The sequence below is a fragment of the Linepithema humile genome, chromosome 5, assembly GCF_040581485.1.
Source record: "Linepithema humile isolate Giens D197 chromosome 5, Lhum_UNIL_v1.0, whole genome shotgun sequence".
In the NCBI taxonomy this organism is placed as follows: domain Eukaryota; kingdom Metazoa; phylum Arthropoda; class Insecta; order Hymenoptera; family Formicidae; genus Linepithema; species Linepithema humile.
The window spans coordinates 21,043,157-21,060,916 of NC_090132.1; the positions used below are offsets into that span (position 1 = coordinate 21,043,157).

The 17,760-nt window shown below is 36.9% G+C and overlaps 1 protein-coding gene across 4 annotated transcripts in view; it reads left to right on the plus strand.

Moving 5' to 3' along the window:
* Positions 1-17,241, plus strand: part of LOC105673850 (cholesterol transporter ABCA5-like) — a 37,840-nt gene extending 20,599 nt beyond the window's left edge. For 3 of the 4 annotated variants that reach the window (XM_067355930.1, XM_067355929.1, XM_012369794.2), the window contains 21 exons: positions 219-400; positions 780-984; positions 1,126-1,201; positions 1,290-1,443; positions 1,553-1,739; positions 1,932-2,075; positions 2,276-2,426; positions 2,556-2,629; positions 2,860-3,312; positions 3,564-3,913; positions 4,258-4,664; positions 4,839-5,096; positions 5,523-5,790; positions 6,314-6,488; positions 6,852-7,188; positions 7,502-7,776; positions 8,412-8,558; positions 8,932-9,314; positions 9,488-9,710; positions 9,988-10,327; positions 10,750-17,241. In XM_067355930.1, coding sequence (XP_067212031.1) covers positions 219-400; positions 780-984; positions 1,126-1,201; positions 1,290-1,443; positions 1,553-1,739; positions 1,932-2,075; positions 2,276-2,426; positions 2,556-2,629; positions 2,860-3,312; positions 3,564-3,913; positions 4,258-4,664; positions 4,839-5,096; positions 5,523-5,790; positions 6,314-6,488; positions 6,852-7,188; positions 7,502-7,776; positions 8,412-8,558; positions 8,932-9,314; positions 9,488-9,710; positions 9,988-10,327; positions 10,750-10,853 — 4,893 coding nt within the window. In that variant the 3' untranslated portion in view covers positions 10,854-17,241. The remainder of the gene's footprint in view (positions 1-218; positions 401-779; positions 985-1,125; positions 1,202-1,289; positions 1,444-1,552; positions 1,740-1,931; positions 2,076-2,275; positions 2,427-2,555; positions 2,630-2,859; positions 3,313-3,563; positions 3,914-4,257; positions 4,665-4,838; positions 5,097-5,522; positions 5,791-6,313; positions 6,489-6,851; positions 7,189-7,501; positions 7,777-8,411; positions 8,559-8,931; positions 9,315-9,487; positions 9,711-9,987; positions 10,328-10,749) is intronic. The other variant, XM_012369832.2, reaches the window with a different exon arrangement.
* The last annotated feature ends 519 nt before the right edge of the window (positions 17,242-17,760 follow it).

Here is a 17,760-nt window from a genome sequence, read left to right on the forward strand (position 1 = left end):
AAAATGACTGCACATTATTACAGCATAGATCGAATACAAAATAAGTGATAAATTCAATTTTTCAAGATTTTTTTATTCAGTCCACTTTTATAATCACTGGCATATATATATGCCATATCGTACATAATTTTATGTTATGCGCGAACTGTTTTAAAATAATCTTTCTGCCGGATATTGCGAGATCCCGCACGATATAAAGTTAACGACGTATTTTCCAGAGCTTCTTGAGCTCTATGAACACTCTCTGGCTCTCTATGTGGGATTATCCCGGTAAGCTTCCCTTAAACTTCATGGTGTTCGACACGAAGGATGATTTGCAGGCAGCGTATTGGAGAGATCCTTACAGCGTTCCCCTGGCAGTTATCTTCGAGGATTCTCAGCCGATAACACGGCGTCTCATGTAAGATAACTTTTACATCGTTAGCCATAAATTTAGAACAGGTACGTGATTATTTTCAAGGAAAAATGCATTGAGATGCATGATAAACAAGAAAAGGATCTTTTTAAAAGATAAAAAGCGGTTTTCTTTCTCACTCTCACTCATTAGCTTAATTTACGGAAATAAAATTTATGAAAATAAAATAATCAAAACTTTTAATAATGGACATTATACGAAGAGATATCGTAATTTGTCGTAAACAGATATCGTAAGATATCGTAAATTGTACTTATAAGTTAAAATTTTTAATTAAAAACTTTGAAACTTTTTTCTTCTTAAGAATAATAATTGGCAAGATTAGCGTTTCTTATATTAATATATAAATTTTTTTTATTTACAGGTATGAAATTAGGACAAATCCTTCATACACCTCGCCACCTTCGCCAACCGAACTGTACTCATCTGCGGTCACCTGCCGAAAAGACACCAGCCACTGGATGGGCGGTGTTTTGTCGATAGAGACCGGCAAATCTTGTCCTGCTAACAATTATTTGCATTCCGGCTTCTTGGCTTTACAAATAATAATGGATACCACAAAAATAAGAGTGAGCATGTACTTAGTAAATTTTTATGAGAGTATTATTTAGTAAATTTTACTTGCTTATATGTTTTGCCAAATAAAAAATGTAATAGTCTGGCAATTAAAGATAGCATTCAGGTGTTAATTCCGATGTTACTTTTTACAGTTGGACACGGGAAACTCCGACGTAACCATACCAGATATTAAACTTGTAATGTTTCCTAAGGAAGCATATACCGCTGGTAAACATTTTTTTTCAGAAATTTGTTTATTCGCTTGTGCGATTTGTTTAGCGTGTCAACGATTATATTTATGTATATTTTTTTTTAGATTGGATGCTCGCCTTCAGAGTTGTCATTCCGCTCTATATGGTTTTGGCACTCTCGCAATTCATCACCTATCTCTTGATCTTAATAGTTGGTGAAAAGGAAAATAAGATTAAGGAGGGGATGAAGATTATGGGCCTAAACGATTCTGTGTTTTGGTGAGATTATAAATCTTGAAGAACCACGATAAAGATTAAATTATTATACAAACATTTTTTTACGTTATATCTCGCGCAATATCACGCGTCTCTTTCCTTTCTTTCGCAGGTTGTCGTGGTTCATCATTTACAGCATCTTCGTCTTGTTGCTCTCCGCCGTCGGAGTGGTATTGCTCTTTACGCTGCAAATGTTCCAGCACACACATTTCCTGCCGATATTTCTTTTAATGGTGTTATACAGTTTCTCTGTGATCATGTTTGCCTTCATGATTACGCCATTCTTTGACAAGTCGCGCGTAAGTAAGGTTTAATGTAATCCTCTTTGTACGTCATATTTCAAGTTTTCAACTTTAATCTTTCAAAGTGCAACCTTTATCATAATTAGCGCGTACATATATCTAATTATTCTCGTGAAAATGAGAATGGTATTTTCTGCCTGTTTATCTCGTTAATTAAAAAGGATTATAAGAGTCGTTTCTATTTTTCAGACGGCTGGTGTTTTGGGTAACTTCGCTGTCACTATACTGAGCTTGATGTATTTTATCCAAGTGTTCGTGGACGATTCCAGTTCGGTCTCGTTTTGGTTAGTCTCTTTGGTCAGCCCGACCGGAGTCGCCTTGGCGATGGACAAGGTAAGTTCCGAAGTACATAATAATTTATTCCATTGAAATTCTACGATTCAATCTCTCATGTAAATTTGTGCAAAATTAAACGAGCTACACCCTTGATTTATAATTGATTTAACAATGAGAAGCTCGTACGTGCTTCCATGGCTGTATGGACTTTTAATATATATCGTGTATCTCAAAAAGCTTCGCACTGTATTGCGCAGGCTTTGGTGCTGGATCTGCAGGGCGAGGGGGTGAATTTCGATAATCTTTGGTCCGGTCCTGGAATACCCTTCGGCGGCAGTCTTATCATGATGACTCTGGATATCTTTCTGTACGGCTGTCTAGCGTACTACCTCGACTCCGTGGTACCAAGTACGTTTCACATTTAACGCAAAATATTCAAAATTTGTTCAGATTTTTTGTGTATTTTTTGAAGGAATTTACATCACATCAGAATAAATTCTTGGATCAAGTCTTATATAAAGATGAATTTTTTTCCAGGTGAATACGGAACGAAGAAACCACCTTGGTTCTGCTTCGTACCTGGATTTTGGTGCCAGAGAAAAGTCCAAAGGGTGAGTTTGAAAAAGATTACGGACAATTGCCGATATACAGGTTACTCTAACTTCAATAATAATATAAAGTCTTTGTGAAAAAATGCTCGAAAGAAATTCTAATATATCTGAGATTTACGTCGCTTGCTGCCTTTTCTCCTTTCAACAAGGATTTCAATAAGGATGCGTTGATATATGATGCGAGTATTCGCATTTTTATATGAGAGTCACGCTCGTAGAATTACTTGCAGGTACCGTCGTCGAACGGCGAGTCGAACTCTTTCATCCCGGGCGAGGAGACGAATCGCGATGTGGAGCCGGTGGTGCGCGAGATGAAGGGTCGCGAAGCGATCAGGATAGCCGATCTCTATAAATCCTATCACAAGTGCAAGCGCGCGGAGACGAAAGCCGTGAATGGCATCAATCTGACTATCTACGAGGGTCAGATTACCGCTATTCTCGGCCACAACGGCGCCGGCAAGACCACTCTCTTCAACATCCTCACCGGTTTGACCGCACCTACCTCCGGCACCGCCCTTATTTTCGGCTACGACGTACGCGACTCGAACGACATGCGGGCGATACGCAGCATGACGGGGGTCTGCCCGCAACACGACATCCTCTTTGATCTGCTGTCACCGCGTGAACATCTCGAGTTCTTCGCCGCGGTGCGCGGCATTCCGCGCTCAAGGATACAACACGAAGTACGTAGAACAATCAGTGCACTTATGTTCTGTGTCAATTTAATCTGTAAAAAGAAGTTAACGGAAAAATATAAGAATCAGAGCGCGGATGTCAGAGCGCAAAACACTTTATTATCAATCGATACAAAGTAGTGATAGAATTATCGATGCATTAATCTATAAATTCGTCTACTTCTCAGTTATTCGAACGCGATCCTGGCCGAGCAATGTAAGAATCTGTTATTCATGAGGATACGTGTTTCGTTTTCCAGGTGAAGAAAACTCTGAAAGATATTGATCTAACCGAGAAGGCGGATACTTTTGCGAAATACTTAAGTGGTGGACAGAAGAGGAAATTGTCTGTGGGCATCGCCATCATCGGCGATCCCAAAATTATTATCCTCGACGAGCCCACTGCCGGAGTCGATCCTTATTCGAGAAGACAAATGTGGTCCTTCTTGCAGTCCAGACGGCATGGAAAGGTGATCTTGTTGACGACTCACTTTATGGACGAAGCGGACATACTCGCCGATAGAAAAGCAGTGATCAGCAAGGGGAAACTCAGGTGTTGCGGCAGCTCCCTGTTTCTGAAGAATAAGTTTGGCATTGGATACCATTTAACGTAAGGGCGCTAGAAATATTTTGATACAGTTGCATTATCAAGATATGCTTCGACAAGCATGCTGTTTGTGAAATTAATAATTTGAATTATGAAAGTTTGAAGAAAAGATGGAATTTTTTTAATTTTATGTATTTCTTTCTATCAAAGTCTAAAGAATAGCGAGAATATTCGATGCTATATAAGAAACTTAATCTACATATTAATCACAAGAGAAGGAGGAGAAAAGCACAATTATGTTTGATTATATTGCTAACTTTTATTTTAACAGAAAGAATTATAAGATGTGTCATCCTCGAAAATAAGAAATAAGCATTTATCCAATGATTATTGCGTTGCAATTACAGATTAGTGCTGGAGGGTAACGCTAGGGAACACGCCATCACGCGGTTAGTAATGTCGCATGTAAGCAAAGCGGAAAAGGCGAGACGCCACGGTCGGGAATTGAGTTTCATTCTACCTCACAATTCCGTGGAGAGTTTCGCTCCTTTGTTCTCCGCTATCGAGCATGAGATTAAGACCCGTTCGAGTAGGCTCGGAATCAGTAGTTACGGCGTATCGATGACCACTCTGGAGGAAGTGTTCCTGCATTTGGAGAAAGATGAGGAGACTGAGTGCACGATGGACAATCTATCGAAGAAGATGGTGCGTAACCGCGCACTCAGTCGATCGCTTTCTCTGCAATCCAAAAGCACATCCTATCAGAGCTTACAGAACGAGGGAGTAACCGTCCAAGGCGACAGCCAAGGAAAAGGTAGTTGATTTCTCTCCACTTTATTTCAAAAGTCTTTATGATTTAGAGATTTACATTTTTTTTTTTCGGACCAAGCAAATTAAATGCACAATTTTGTGTACATTACAAATAGATATTTAGTTCATTATATTTATTATTTAGTAAAGTTCTGATATAATTAAATTAATTAATCAGCGAACGACTTACCGGACGGCGTCCATAACGATCGAAATCCACCTGTGCTCGGCCTCGGCCTAGATCGCATCAAGATCCGGCCTAACTTCCTCCAGACTCTCTACGCCATGTTACGTCTCAGGGTGCTCAGACTCATCAGGAACATTCAGATGCTGTACTTCACGATCCTCATGCCACTGGCTCTGATAGTGCTCGGTCTCTATTTAAACAGCATCCGAACGATTGACATCAAAATGCAGTCACTGGAACTTAATAGCCGTAAGTGGTTGCAACTTATGCAAGGTAGGAGGTAATCGCCTGACTCTTTTCTCATCCACACTGAATTGATTTTCGAAAGTAATGTGGCACATCTGTAAATCAGTCCTTGAAAAAATTTACTTTTACCAAATTCATCAATCGAGAGAATGTTATTTCATATAAAGACTTATAACATTGTACTTATATATTTAAGTATGTGTCCATAAATTTGCGAATATTTGATTAAAATTGCATAGAAAATGTACTAAACAGCATCTTGCAAAGTTTAGAATTAAAGATCTTCTTGCAATTAGATTCGCGAATTTACGAACAGCATTGTCTTTTCAATCGAAACTTTTCATTTCATTACAAACCATATTTGTTTCAATTAATAGTGCGAATTGTCATTACTTGAAGGATCATGTAGTATGCTTTACTTCTTTTTAGATACATACGGCAAGGAAACCAAGATTCTCTACATGAATAATAGCGACCATGACATCACTGACTTCATGGAGAACATAGCTCACGATGTGATGAAAGTCGAGGAATACAATGGCAGTTTTGTGAATTTATTAAACGTTGCGCCGCATTTTGCCGCCCTCAACATTAGCGATTATAATCTGTCGCGATTCAATCTAACCCTCGTTTACAATGACACGATGCAGCATTCCCTTCCGATTCTGATGAACATTCTCACAAACAGTTATTATAGGTGAGTGCAACTTGTACAACGAACAAATTCCACGTGGTTCTAGAATATTTCAAATACACATTTTTCTTTTTACGAAGGGGGGCATTAAAAGTACTGCATTAAAAAAAATATAAACATTAACATAGTAAAGTAGCACACTTACCGGAGAGACCGCTCTTATCGTTAAGCTACTTAGAAGCTATAAAGATTATCTCTATATATACGACCTTACGTATACTTTCTTGTTTGTCTTACATATTTAGCAACACTACGCTTACATGACTAATATTTTTCAAAGAAAAGTTTCCCTGGCATACTTATACGTATATAAGTATATATGTATGTATGTATATAAACTATAATGTGATTATTATAATTGCTAGCCGTGATAGAGTTGCTCTTGTAAGATCTTTTATAAGAAACTTTAATTACATTTAAAACTAATTTTTATTTATAATAGATATAATATCAATATTAATACTTATCTACATGCAAATTGCTTCAAATTGAGTAATATTTTTGCTAATTATGATTTTGTATTCAGAACGATGGCGGGCAAGAATGATCCTTCGCCGATCGCAGTCAAAACACATCCCTTCCAGCAAACGTCGCAACCGCAAGAGTTCAATATCGGTATGGCCAGCTGCGCTGCTTTCATCGGCATGGATTTCGTGCTACTGCCGATTACTTTAGCAGTGGACATGGTTTACGATCGCGAGGTAAGAGTTTCGCTCTTTAAACTCTGTTTCTTAATAAATGATTATACACAGAGTGTTAGCTTGCATTTTTCGCACAGATCTTTCAATATCCAACGCCACTAAATATTTTAGTAATTAAAAATTGAGCTAAAGATCTATTAACGCCTTAAATTGAGACAGATAGCAGAGTTTCTTCTTAATTAATTCATAAAATAATTTTAAAACAATTAGATTTTCTGAACTCCATTTCTCAATATCTATTTATTCAAATCATACTGATTTAAAATCAGTCGAATTAAGCAAGCATAAAAAATTGAAATGTTCAGTGCAATTTCTTCACACGTAACGCATTGTTGTGCAATGATCTTTTCGAATATTTTCCAGATTAAAGCGAAGAATCAGCTCCGCGTGAACGGTCTGTCGTTCCCGATGTACTTTCTCAGCTACTTCATCGTGCTGGTCGGTCTGATGATGTTCATCTGTATGTGTATCCTCGGCATCATATTCCTCTTCGACGTGCCTTCGCTACAAGAGCTACCGGCGCTTATCACCCTCAGCACTCTTCTCATGCTCTACTGCCCATCGTCCATTCTTTTCTCAACCTGCCTCAGCTACATCTTCGACAAGATGGACTCCGCGCAAAGCATTCTGCCGAACATCGCGACCTTCTTCGGACTGATACCGTTCCTCCTCGTCGTATTTCTCGATATGCTGGGACTCGGTAAGCTAAGACCGTCTTTTCCTCAGCGGAAATGCGGATGGAAGTAGCACACTTTTGCTTACTTACTGAAACTATTGTTTTTTTTTTTTCATTCGCAGCATTATTGAAACTTTTAAGTATGACAAGCCTTTGATTTCAATTTCTAAGTCAAACGGTGAATCATTCACACGGCTTGGGAGGATTCTTTTTTTTTTTTTTAATCTTTGAAATTTTCAAGTTACAAGCTTCGTCGACTGTCTTTAACGAAATCCGATTATTTACCAATATTTGCACTTGGTTGTAATAATGATTTCTTAATAACGTTCTGTTTAAGGTGGGACAGCGGCATTTGCGTTGCACATCGTCTTCTCCCTGTTAAATTCCATGTACGTTCCGTACGCGGCGGTATACTACGTGGATCGCGTTTATCTGATGTGCTCCATCAATGCCGCCTGCCATCACCTCACCATGTCCGATTATCTCACCACGGAGATCATACTGATGGCCGTCGGGGTACTTTTGCATTGCCCGCTTTTGTTCTTCCTTCTGCTCCTGCTGGACATTAAGAAGAGTGGCGGCAACGTTAGCGATTTCTTCAAATACTTCCTGGTTAGTGCAAAAATCCCCGAAACTTTTTATTCTCAACTACAGACGTGTTTTTGCCCTCATTTGTTATACGCATGTATCGGGAAGCTCGTAGCAATTTTTATGCTAAGATCGAAAACAATTTTCATATATTTAAATCCCTCTTTATTCAGTATGCAACATTGTTTTCCATACATACCAATTTTTACATACGGCGAATGTCGGCTTAATAGCTTTAACGTGCACTGACGTGCTCTTTTGTCATTTATCGAAAATCGTTACGAACTTTCTCCGAACAACCTAAAAGTTTAGTACTTGCATTGTTGTCGTCAGTTTACATTTTAAAGTGCAATTGACGTCACTTCGTCGTAAAAAGAGTTGTTGGCAAATTTTTCGGTTTTCTTTCTTTTTAAAATTCAATTTTTTATTTTTTTTTTATTGTAACCCTGGAAAAAGTAATTTATGGAGGCACTCAGTAGTATCGTTCTGAAAATATAATATATCCTTTTATTCAAGTCGAATATTCCTTTTATGATTTAATAAATGAATGAAAAAAATGATAATTTAAGATGTATATTTCCATTAGAAAATTATTAAAGTATTTTTAAAGTTTCCATGAACATTTGGAAAGGAGACATAATTTTTTTTCATTCTTGCAGCATAATGGCGGCTCCATTGGCGAAGAAATTATGGAGAACTCTGACATTGGCGAACACGAAGACGCGGATGTAAAGAACGAGCGACAAAAGGTCTTCAACTTAATTACATCGTCGGCCGTTCAAGAGCCGCCTGTAGTATTAGTTCAGGTAAGTCAGACCAAGTTAAATTATCTTCCATTATAATGTAAAGTAGTCCCAGATAGCCAAGCCTATCAATGGCGAATTTTGTAAAGCGTTTCTGCTGTGAGTTCCGTCACGAGAAAAGTGACAAATTTAATATATAGTTCATCATACTGCAGTGTATCTGCAGAATATCAGCAGAAGTCGTAAATGTATCTTAACTTAAAAGCAACATAAAAGCGTTGATCAGAGTATTATTATTATATCTCTCTGTATGTAGATTTATCTCACAGATATTTCAATATTGCTTTTTTTAATCAAAACTAATTACCCACGTTTATCAACAATGTGAAGCACTTTTACGTAAATATTCATTCACGTTGAAAATGCACGAATGTAGAATCTGAGGAAGGAGTACCGGCAGCGAGAGGTAGGATCATCCTGCGGCTGCTGCTCGAAGCGCGAGGAAGAGGCCACGCAGAAGCAGCGGAAGACCGCTGTGAGAAATCTCTCGCTTGCGGTGGACCCGGGCGAGGTTCTGGGCTTGCTGGGTCACAATGGCGCCGGCAAGACCACAACCATGAAAATCATCATCGCCGAGGAGGCAGCGACGAGGGGCAGAGTGCAGATCGGCGGTCATAACATCAACACCCACATGGTGGACGCTTTCCAGCAGATGGGTTATTGTCCCCAACACGACGCTCAATGGAAAAACATTACCGTGAGAGAGCATCTGGAATGCTACGCCGCGATTCGCGGGGTTCCGCGGGGCGATATTGACAGGTGCGATTTTTTCACACAATTAATTAGCGGAAATCTTGGGTTTTTTTTTTCTAGATAAGAAATGTTTGATTTTATAGCGATGATTACATAGAATGTCAGTTCTTCTAATATAGCTCGCAGACCATTGTCGAATTTTGAATTGCTACATACATTTGTTTGACATCCGATTGCAGAATCGTAGACTTGTATTTGTCCGGTCTGCAAATCCATGAACACGCCGACAAGCAGACCCAAGAATGTTCCGGAGGGACTAGAAGAAAGCTTAGCTTCGCGATGGCGATGATCGGTGGGCCCAAGGTGGTTCTCATGGACGAACCGAGCACGGGCATGGATCCAAAATCGAAGAGATTCCTATGGGACACAATTCTCGCTAGTTTCCAGGTCAATTGCATTACTGTACGCTATTCTTCCTATTCTATTTAATGTATTTTTAAAAGTAGAATATTTCTAAAAACTAAGATAATAGTACGAAATCGTGAATAAATGGCAAATAAAAAATATAATAAAGTAATTATTTAGATAGAAAAATAATATTTAGACTATAATTATATTTAAGAATATTTAGAAAAATATAAATGACAAAAAGTAACAGATCACTAGACAGTTTTATATCAAGAATTTTTTCAAAAGGATTTTTCATATATCTCATTATTGCCATAATGTTCTGCAACAGGGTGGCAGAGGAGCCATATTGACCACCCACTCCATGGAGGAGGCTGATGCGCTGTGTTCGAGGGTCGGCATAATGGTGAAGGGCGAGCTGAGATGCATCGGCTCGACTCAACACCTGAAGAACCTCTACGGCGCTGGCTACACTCTCGAGATGAAGCTGCTGGGCGGCGATTGCACGCCGACGACTCCCTCCGGTGACAGGATCGCCGGCTTGAAAGAATTCGTCGCCGGCCTCTTCCCTGACGTCACTCTGGAGGAGAGCTTCGCCGACCGGCTGGTCTTCGCCGTGCCTCAACACGCTGTCAACTCGCTGGCCGAGTGCTTCATACAGTTGGAGAAAGGTGAGGAAACAGTTTGAAAAGATCGAGCGATGCTTTCGGAGCTTAACAAGCAATCTGTCATAATTATAAAGAATACAAAATTTAGAGAAAGATAAAAACTAGAGAGTAGAGCGTTTTAAAATTTTATTTTATCGATTTCTGCATTCTTTTGGATATGGCAAACTGGAAAATGAAGTTTTAGGTCAGAAATATACCCCAAGTTTCCGGAATTTGCGTTTGAATGATGTAATTAAAGTAATTAAAAGCACTTGAAACGCTGCGTAAGATTTAAAGTTTGATTACGAGTCTCTCTTCAATCGGGAGACGTAAGACACGAGATAAGAACTTGAAATTACCGTGATGAGCGACTTAAGACATAGAACGTCGAGCTTTGTTATAAACGCCGAGGACCTCCGTAATCCTTTGAAAATTTCTGCTTACAGCCAAGCTTGAACTGGACATAGAAGAATATAGCTTTAGTCAAACTACCCTGGAGCAAGTGTTCCTCAAGTTCTCGCACTACGACGAGGGCAACTCCGTGGAATGATGATTCGCGGTGCTAATGTGCCATTGTTACGTGATAATCAGTGATGAACTCGCGATTAGCGCGCACGAAAGGACTGTTTATTCGCCCGCGAGCGCGTAAAAAGAAAAAAAGAAAAAAAATGTGCTCGAAGGATGGACGCTTTTAGATGCTCGAGGATCTGTGGAACGATTTCCGTTGTCCTTGCTGACAAATCGTGCGATTACATTACGACGAAGCGCACCGCTCATTTCGAAATGTTGCAGATGGGACGGTGAACATGATGGCTAGTTAACGGTTCTAGTGTTGTATTCCGAACAAGTATCTAAAGTGACACATCGTCTCGTGCCTTCAAATCCCAGGAGGGGTAATGAAGAAACGACGGAATGACGAGGGAACAGGAGTTTGTCAATAGCTTTAATTGTATTATGAAGTATTTCCACGTATCAGGACAACACGTTGTTTATAAGCTTGATAAAAAAAAAAAAAAAAAAACGAGGAAACGATAGAGCGGCAAAGGAACAATTATGAAAGCCGTAAACGTTTAAGATAACGAAGAATTGCTTAATTGTTCCGAAATATTGGAGAAGCAACTAGGGAATTATAGAACACCGAAAAAAACAATTAGTCAGTAATGCGTTGTGCTTAAAGAAACGGATGAGTTTCTTCGTAATTCCAGGAGGAAGAGCGAAGTAAAGTGATGGGAATAGCTAGCCAATCGTCTCGTCGTTACGTTCAACAGCTAGGAAAACGAAACTGGGAGTGGCTGAAAACTGGGATTGATAAAACGACGAGCGGATAGTTATATCGCAGCCTAGAATTGCGCGATTCGAGAGAGTAAAGTAAACTAGTCGCTTTGTAGGTGCAAACTGTTGGCGGAACGAGAGACGGCAGAACTATGAGGGATCAGTTAGCGAGTAGTTTCCCAACGTGCAGTTTCAAAGGAGCATCAAAGTCGCCTTGCTGCACGGTATCGATGAAGAAACGAAGTGCGATTAGATGGCGGAGCTTCGAAAGAGTGTACTAATAAAAATGAGAGCTCGGTTGTTCTAAAGTGTTGAAGAAATTACGGAGTGGAGCGGTGGAGAACTTAAACAATCGCGGATGATAAAATTTGTCTCGCTGTTGTAAAATGAGTCGACAGACGACCGAAGTAATAAGGGTTCATTAAATCGTAGTGCGTTTCGAGAAAACTTTACAAATCAAGAAATGAGACTGGAGAACGGTGAAACGTAATGTCCTTCTTTCAGATGGTGCTTCGAAGAAGTGTCGGAATAATAGGCCGCTTTTTTTCAACCTTCACTGGCGAAACGACGGATCGGCGGACGGGATGAGCTAGGAATAAATAATAACTTGAAACGTGTGGCGTTGTGCTTTGAGGGAATTTCACGGGTGATAAGGGCGATCGAAGCGATCGAAGGCGAGACGCTGACGGCGGTCTTACTGTTTTCGCGCTGGTTGAATGAGCGCACGCAAATCGTCCCTCGCGAAGGAAAGACTCTCTCTATAAAGTTCTGTGTATTTATTCTGTAAATAGTCTCGCGGGTACACGCCGTGGAGTATTACAATTGCGATTCGAGCACGACCCCCCCCCCCTCCCTTCCCCCTTCCCCTCCCTCCCCCCTTTTAACGACGGAGCGTCACTTTAAAGCTGAAGTTTACGCTCGATATTTTCCAGATTTGTATCTGTGACGTCTTTACTTCTCTCATCGGCGTTGTCTTGTCGTAACGTAATGTCCAGGAGGAAGAGATCCTCCAGAATTACTGTCAGAAATCAGCGGCGGAAGGTAAATGTCGGGCGTAAACGCGAGGAACAGACGTCCTCGTGGCGTAGTGTCGAAGTTACTGGTGGTCCATTTCGTATTTGAAAACTTACCAGTAACAGATCTCATACCAATATTGCACTGGAATTGGAGTACACACGGTGTCCGTTGTCCTCAAACAGGACGGCTCCTTGGCAGGAGTTGCAAATCGATGGACCGGTTCGAGAAGGTTCCTGGCGATAAATCGGTCTTTAGCTCTGGTCGCGTCATTTATGATGATATTGAAGAGATCTTCACCTAATAATTACTCGAATACCATTAAAGCGCGTAGTTATTTCTTTATCATCTTCCCTGCAACCTTGTGCGCGGATTACTGTACTTTACAAAAAAAATACTAGGTCAAAGTGAATCGATGGAAATTTATTTTACGAAATTGTGTAAACTTTTATTAAGCTCAAAATGTGCGATACGAATTGATTTTCAATTGCAAGGATAATGCGTAATCTGCAAATATTGTTAAATTAAATATGGATTTCGAAAATTCAGTGTTTAATTTCATAGAATAAATATTTATCAAGCTGGAGAATTTGAAATATTTATCAATTTCTTTTATTGATCTGTTAAGCAGCAAAAAAAGGACTTTTTCACAAAGTTACAACAGTTCAAAGATCGACAATTTTTCTGCAAAAATTTAGTGATCCTTTAATTTTGCTATTTAGTATATTTTCTGCGGATAATAAGTATTTCAAAGGGACACAGATATTGTTAGAACTTTCTACGTAAGGTTGCGAGTAAGATGTTGATTTTTTTGGATCATTGAAAGATTGAAAATAAATTTGTGACGCAGGATTTGAAATTACCCATTTTTTGAGCCGAGCCATCGTGAGTGCTGTTGGGCCATACTGAATGCAGCGAGTTACGAGGGGTGTTTGAGAAGGAACTTTTATCGCGCTATACAGTTATTTGCTCTTCTAATGGCCAAAGAAGTTCCAAGTTTTAGTCATTTCGAATTTTAAGCACGAATATATAATGGTGTGTAAGTTTTAGATTTAATATTTGTATCTTCCATAATTTCTGGGAAAATTTCAAAGAGGACTCTTTGAAAAGCATAAATATCAAAATTATATTCAATAGTTTTGTATTTAAGAAAGGATTAAATTAAAAGGATAAATGTTGCTCAGGAATTAAGGGTGCGGCGATTAGCGATACATTAAAAAAAATCTGTCGCATTAAAGAAAAAGGTAATCGTTAGAGTAATAAATTTATTAAAAGTAGTGTTAAAATTCATTTGAAATACAGTGAATTATTTATTAATAGATAATTATTAGAGCAATAAAGTTAATTCCAATCGTGAAATATTATTCGTTAAGTTTTCATTGCATAGAAATGTTACTGAGTATTTTCAGGGAGGGATAAATATTGCATAGCTTATTTTTGTTAACTGAAGCTGCGATGTTTCACTGTGATCAAATTGGACGGTGTTTAATTCTCTTTTGATAAGATTTAATGTGCCTTGAGTTTAATACCAAATTATTAGTCAATAAATCTATAATTGTCATGCTTGCAAGATAAAATGCAACTGTTCCCGAGAGCTGCGAAGTGGCGTAACGATATCTTTTGTGGAAGTACTTGTTACTTTTTTGACAATCCGGTGCGATTATTTCCTGAAATCTGCACGAAACGTCATATTACTTCTCGAACACCCCTCTCATTTTCTATACACGTATTTAAAAGTACCCTGAAAAGGGCCGTAGTCCTAATGAAAAAAAAAAAAAAAAAAAACGCAAGAATGACACGGCTTATAGTCTCGAGTGCAACAACTAGTATGTTTTTCTTGTGTGATAATGATAACAATCGTACGGACACTCTTTACTATTAAACATCGATCAAATAATACAGCGAATGACTCCGAGAGAAAAGCAGCCGCAGTTGAAAATATTGCTAGTAATGTGAATTTAATTCTTTGCACACGACAAATCTAATTGGCCATGTCATTACTTTTTCTATTCCAAAAGAATCATAATAGAAAGTAATTTCAAGAATTCAATCAACAGAAGAAATTAATTATCATAAGAAATATGATATCCATCTTTCTCTTTTTTTATCTAATTTAAAATTTCATGAGAAACAATTGTATAGTAATTGATTTTATTATTGCAATTTTAATTTGAAAAGGTGCAAAATTTATACGACAAATATTTCATAATATTAAAAAATAATTTATTTTGAAATATTTCTTTCTTATATTGTGACGTTGAGTGCAAAGAATTAAATCGGCTTTTTGTTGAAAATAATTTCACACACTTTAGTCAGCGTGGACTGAACAACATTAAGCAATATATACAAGAAATTAAAATAGATATGAATATGTAATTGAAAGCATGAATGGTAAAGGGCGTCAATTAAAATGCGATCGATTGTTCGATCAGATCGAACAATATTTTAGTCCTTTTATTAATGAGCAAATTATTTATGAAATGTACCCGAATTGATTTGTATATTGTTTATAAATATTATATGTTGTATAGACTGTCCCAAATTTACTGTCTCTTTCTTTAACAAGTTCCTTCTAAAATTTCAGATTGATTTTTCTTTGATTAAAAATGTAACAGAAGCACCATCCGCCTTTCTAATGTATTTTTATTTCCAGCATAATATCTTATCATATACAATCTTCATTTATTAAAGAGAAATAATCGGAAAACTGGTTTGTATGCTATCTCTTTTCATAAAAAGAAAATGGAGATACGGTAAATTTGGGAAGTTTATATATAACGTTTATAAATAATTGTCTCAGCATTATAGGATAACTTGAAAGAAAAGTCAAAGTGTCCATCAACATGTGTATATAAATTTTCTTGGTCTTGTAAAAAAGAGAAGTAATATGCTTTTTATACAAGTATCATTCACCGAGATTTTAGAATTCCGCTTTTATTGGTTTATAAGATATTTGGGATGATAAGCATTCTTATCATTCAATTTTTCAAGTAACATAGTCGAACTGAATAAACTCTATCTAAACATCAAACTAAAATGATTGACTTATCTCTCTATCACAAAATACTAAAATTATACGAAATCAGATATTTATTGCAAGATTTTTTTACATTTCCGCAATTTGTACTATTATTTTTTTAAATATAATTAAGAAATGAGTTATTTTTCCTGTTTATTTTTTATTTAATATTCTATGATATTTTTGTTATAAATGCAAATTTGATTTTTCTTGCAAATTTTAATAAATTATATTTAATATTTAGATTTTAATTATATTTGATAGTCTATTTATGTGTATAACTTTTTGTGACTATCATTTTAGTTTTTGTTTTAATTTCCATTGCGCGCGCGCGCGCGTAATCTACAATTATCTATTCACTAAATATAATTATGTGAACATGTCGCAGATGGTTATTATACTTTCAGGTCATGATTGATTATCGTTATTTATTATTTTTTTATTTATTAAAATTTAGGATAATTACCCTTCAATTCGTTGGATTAAGATTATCCATTAAACGTATGATCGCATATATGCGTCTGAGAAACGTAATCCGTGTGCAAAGATGAACCATGATCTTTGCATGCGAACATTTTACGTGCGAAGAATGAAAGAAGTGTTATGGTTGAGAATTTAAGAAAAGCTTCTGTTAAATATCAATCCGCATCATTACATCCCCTGCGAAAAATAGGTGGATTAAAAGAAATCGACAGGAATTTATCATGCAAAATCCTTGATTTTTCGAATTCAGCACTTCAGGTTTCTCTCAACTCGTTTCAATTCTCAAAGTACTTAGTGTCATTTGCAGTTCTCACAAGCAAATTGCATCAGAAATCATTTTCCGAACCTTTTCTGTAGAACATTAAAACAGGAATACAATTGAATATATGTAGAATTGACTAACATATCCTAATTCTTATTAGTTGAATAGTTTATAGCAGTGATGAGCAATCCGCGGCCCTCCAACTACTTATCTGCGGTCCGCCGAAACGTTAGCAAAAGGCACAATCTGTTGTTAATTATATTGCAAATTATATATCTATTGTAAATCAAATTTTTTTTATTAATATATTTAACTATTTAATATTGCGTTTGTTGCGGATGGAATATTAGGTTTTCAATTTTGGCACAACAATTTTTGCAGAGCAAAGCTCATCACTGGTTTATAGCACTTAAAATGATTTAAAATTCATGCATAGAACAGAAATATTAAAAGGAGAGATAGACGAGATTTTAAATATTTCCAAATCGTTGCTTCGAATATATTCGAAATCATAATCTTTTACTACGAATTCCTGTCAATTTTTAGATTTTAAATCAGCTATTTTTTACAGTAGCTGCACTAGGTACACGTACTCCTACTCTAGCGTATCTCGATAAAGTTTTATTCGATATATACATATAATACACGTCGAAAAATTGCCTGTCCATAGTATCTACCGAGTGGCCATTGTGTGTCTCTGTATCAGGACCGGCGGAAACTTTCCGCAAAAAGGTAACTTTGTAAAAAAACAAAAAAAGACACGAATTAGGCTGTAGATCGAATTAGGCTTTTCTCGTTGATACTTTCAAGCTTGTGTAGAACTGTTTCTTAGGATTTTCAACAAATTTCTTAAGATAGAATAAAATCCGAAAGAATTTCGTACGATAAGATCGTTTGGCGTCATTTGACTATCCCGTTTCCAATTTTCATCCTCTGATTAAAAAAAAAAAAAAAAAAAAAAACATTGATCTATTGGAAATGAATTTCCTAAAATGTCCAAGCTGAAATGAATAAAGTACAAGTCGAGATTTTAGGTAGGAAAAAAATTACGTATAGTATTTAAAAAATGCTGTTTTTATTTAATTCAATGTTTGTATTAAATTATTTACAAGTTTATTAATAAATTATTTAATTGTTATAATTATATTATTTTAATAAAAACATGTTTCTGATCAATATCATATTTTTTACGTTTAATTTGATATTAAAAATAAAAAAAAACATATTTCATAAATTATGTTAAGAGAAAATGTAGATCTTCTACTTTCCAATAATCGTAGATTTGCAAAATACTTGTTTCTTTAAAAGATTACATTCTACATTCTAATTAAAACTCTACAAAATAATTAAATAAATAACAGACATTTCGTATGCAATTTCTGGAATTCAAAAAGTATTGCACCTGTT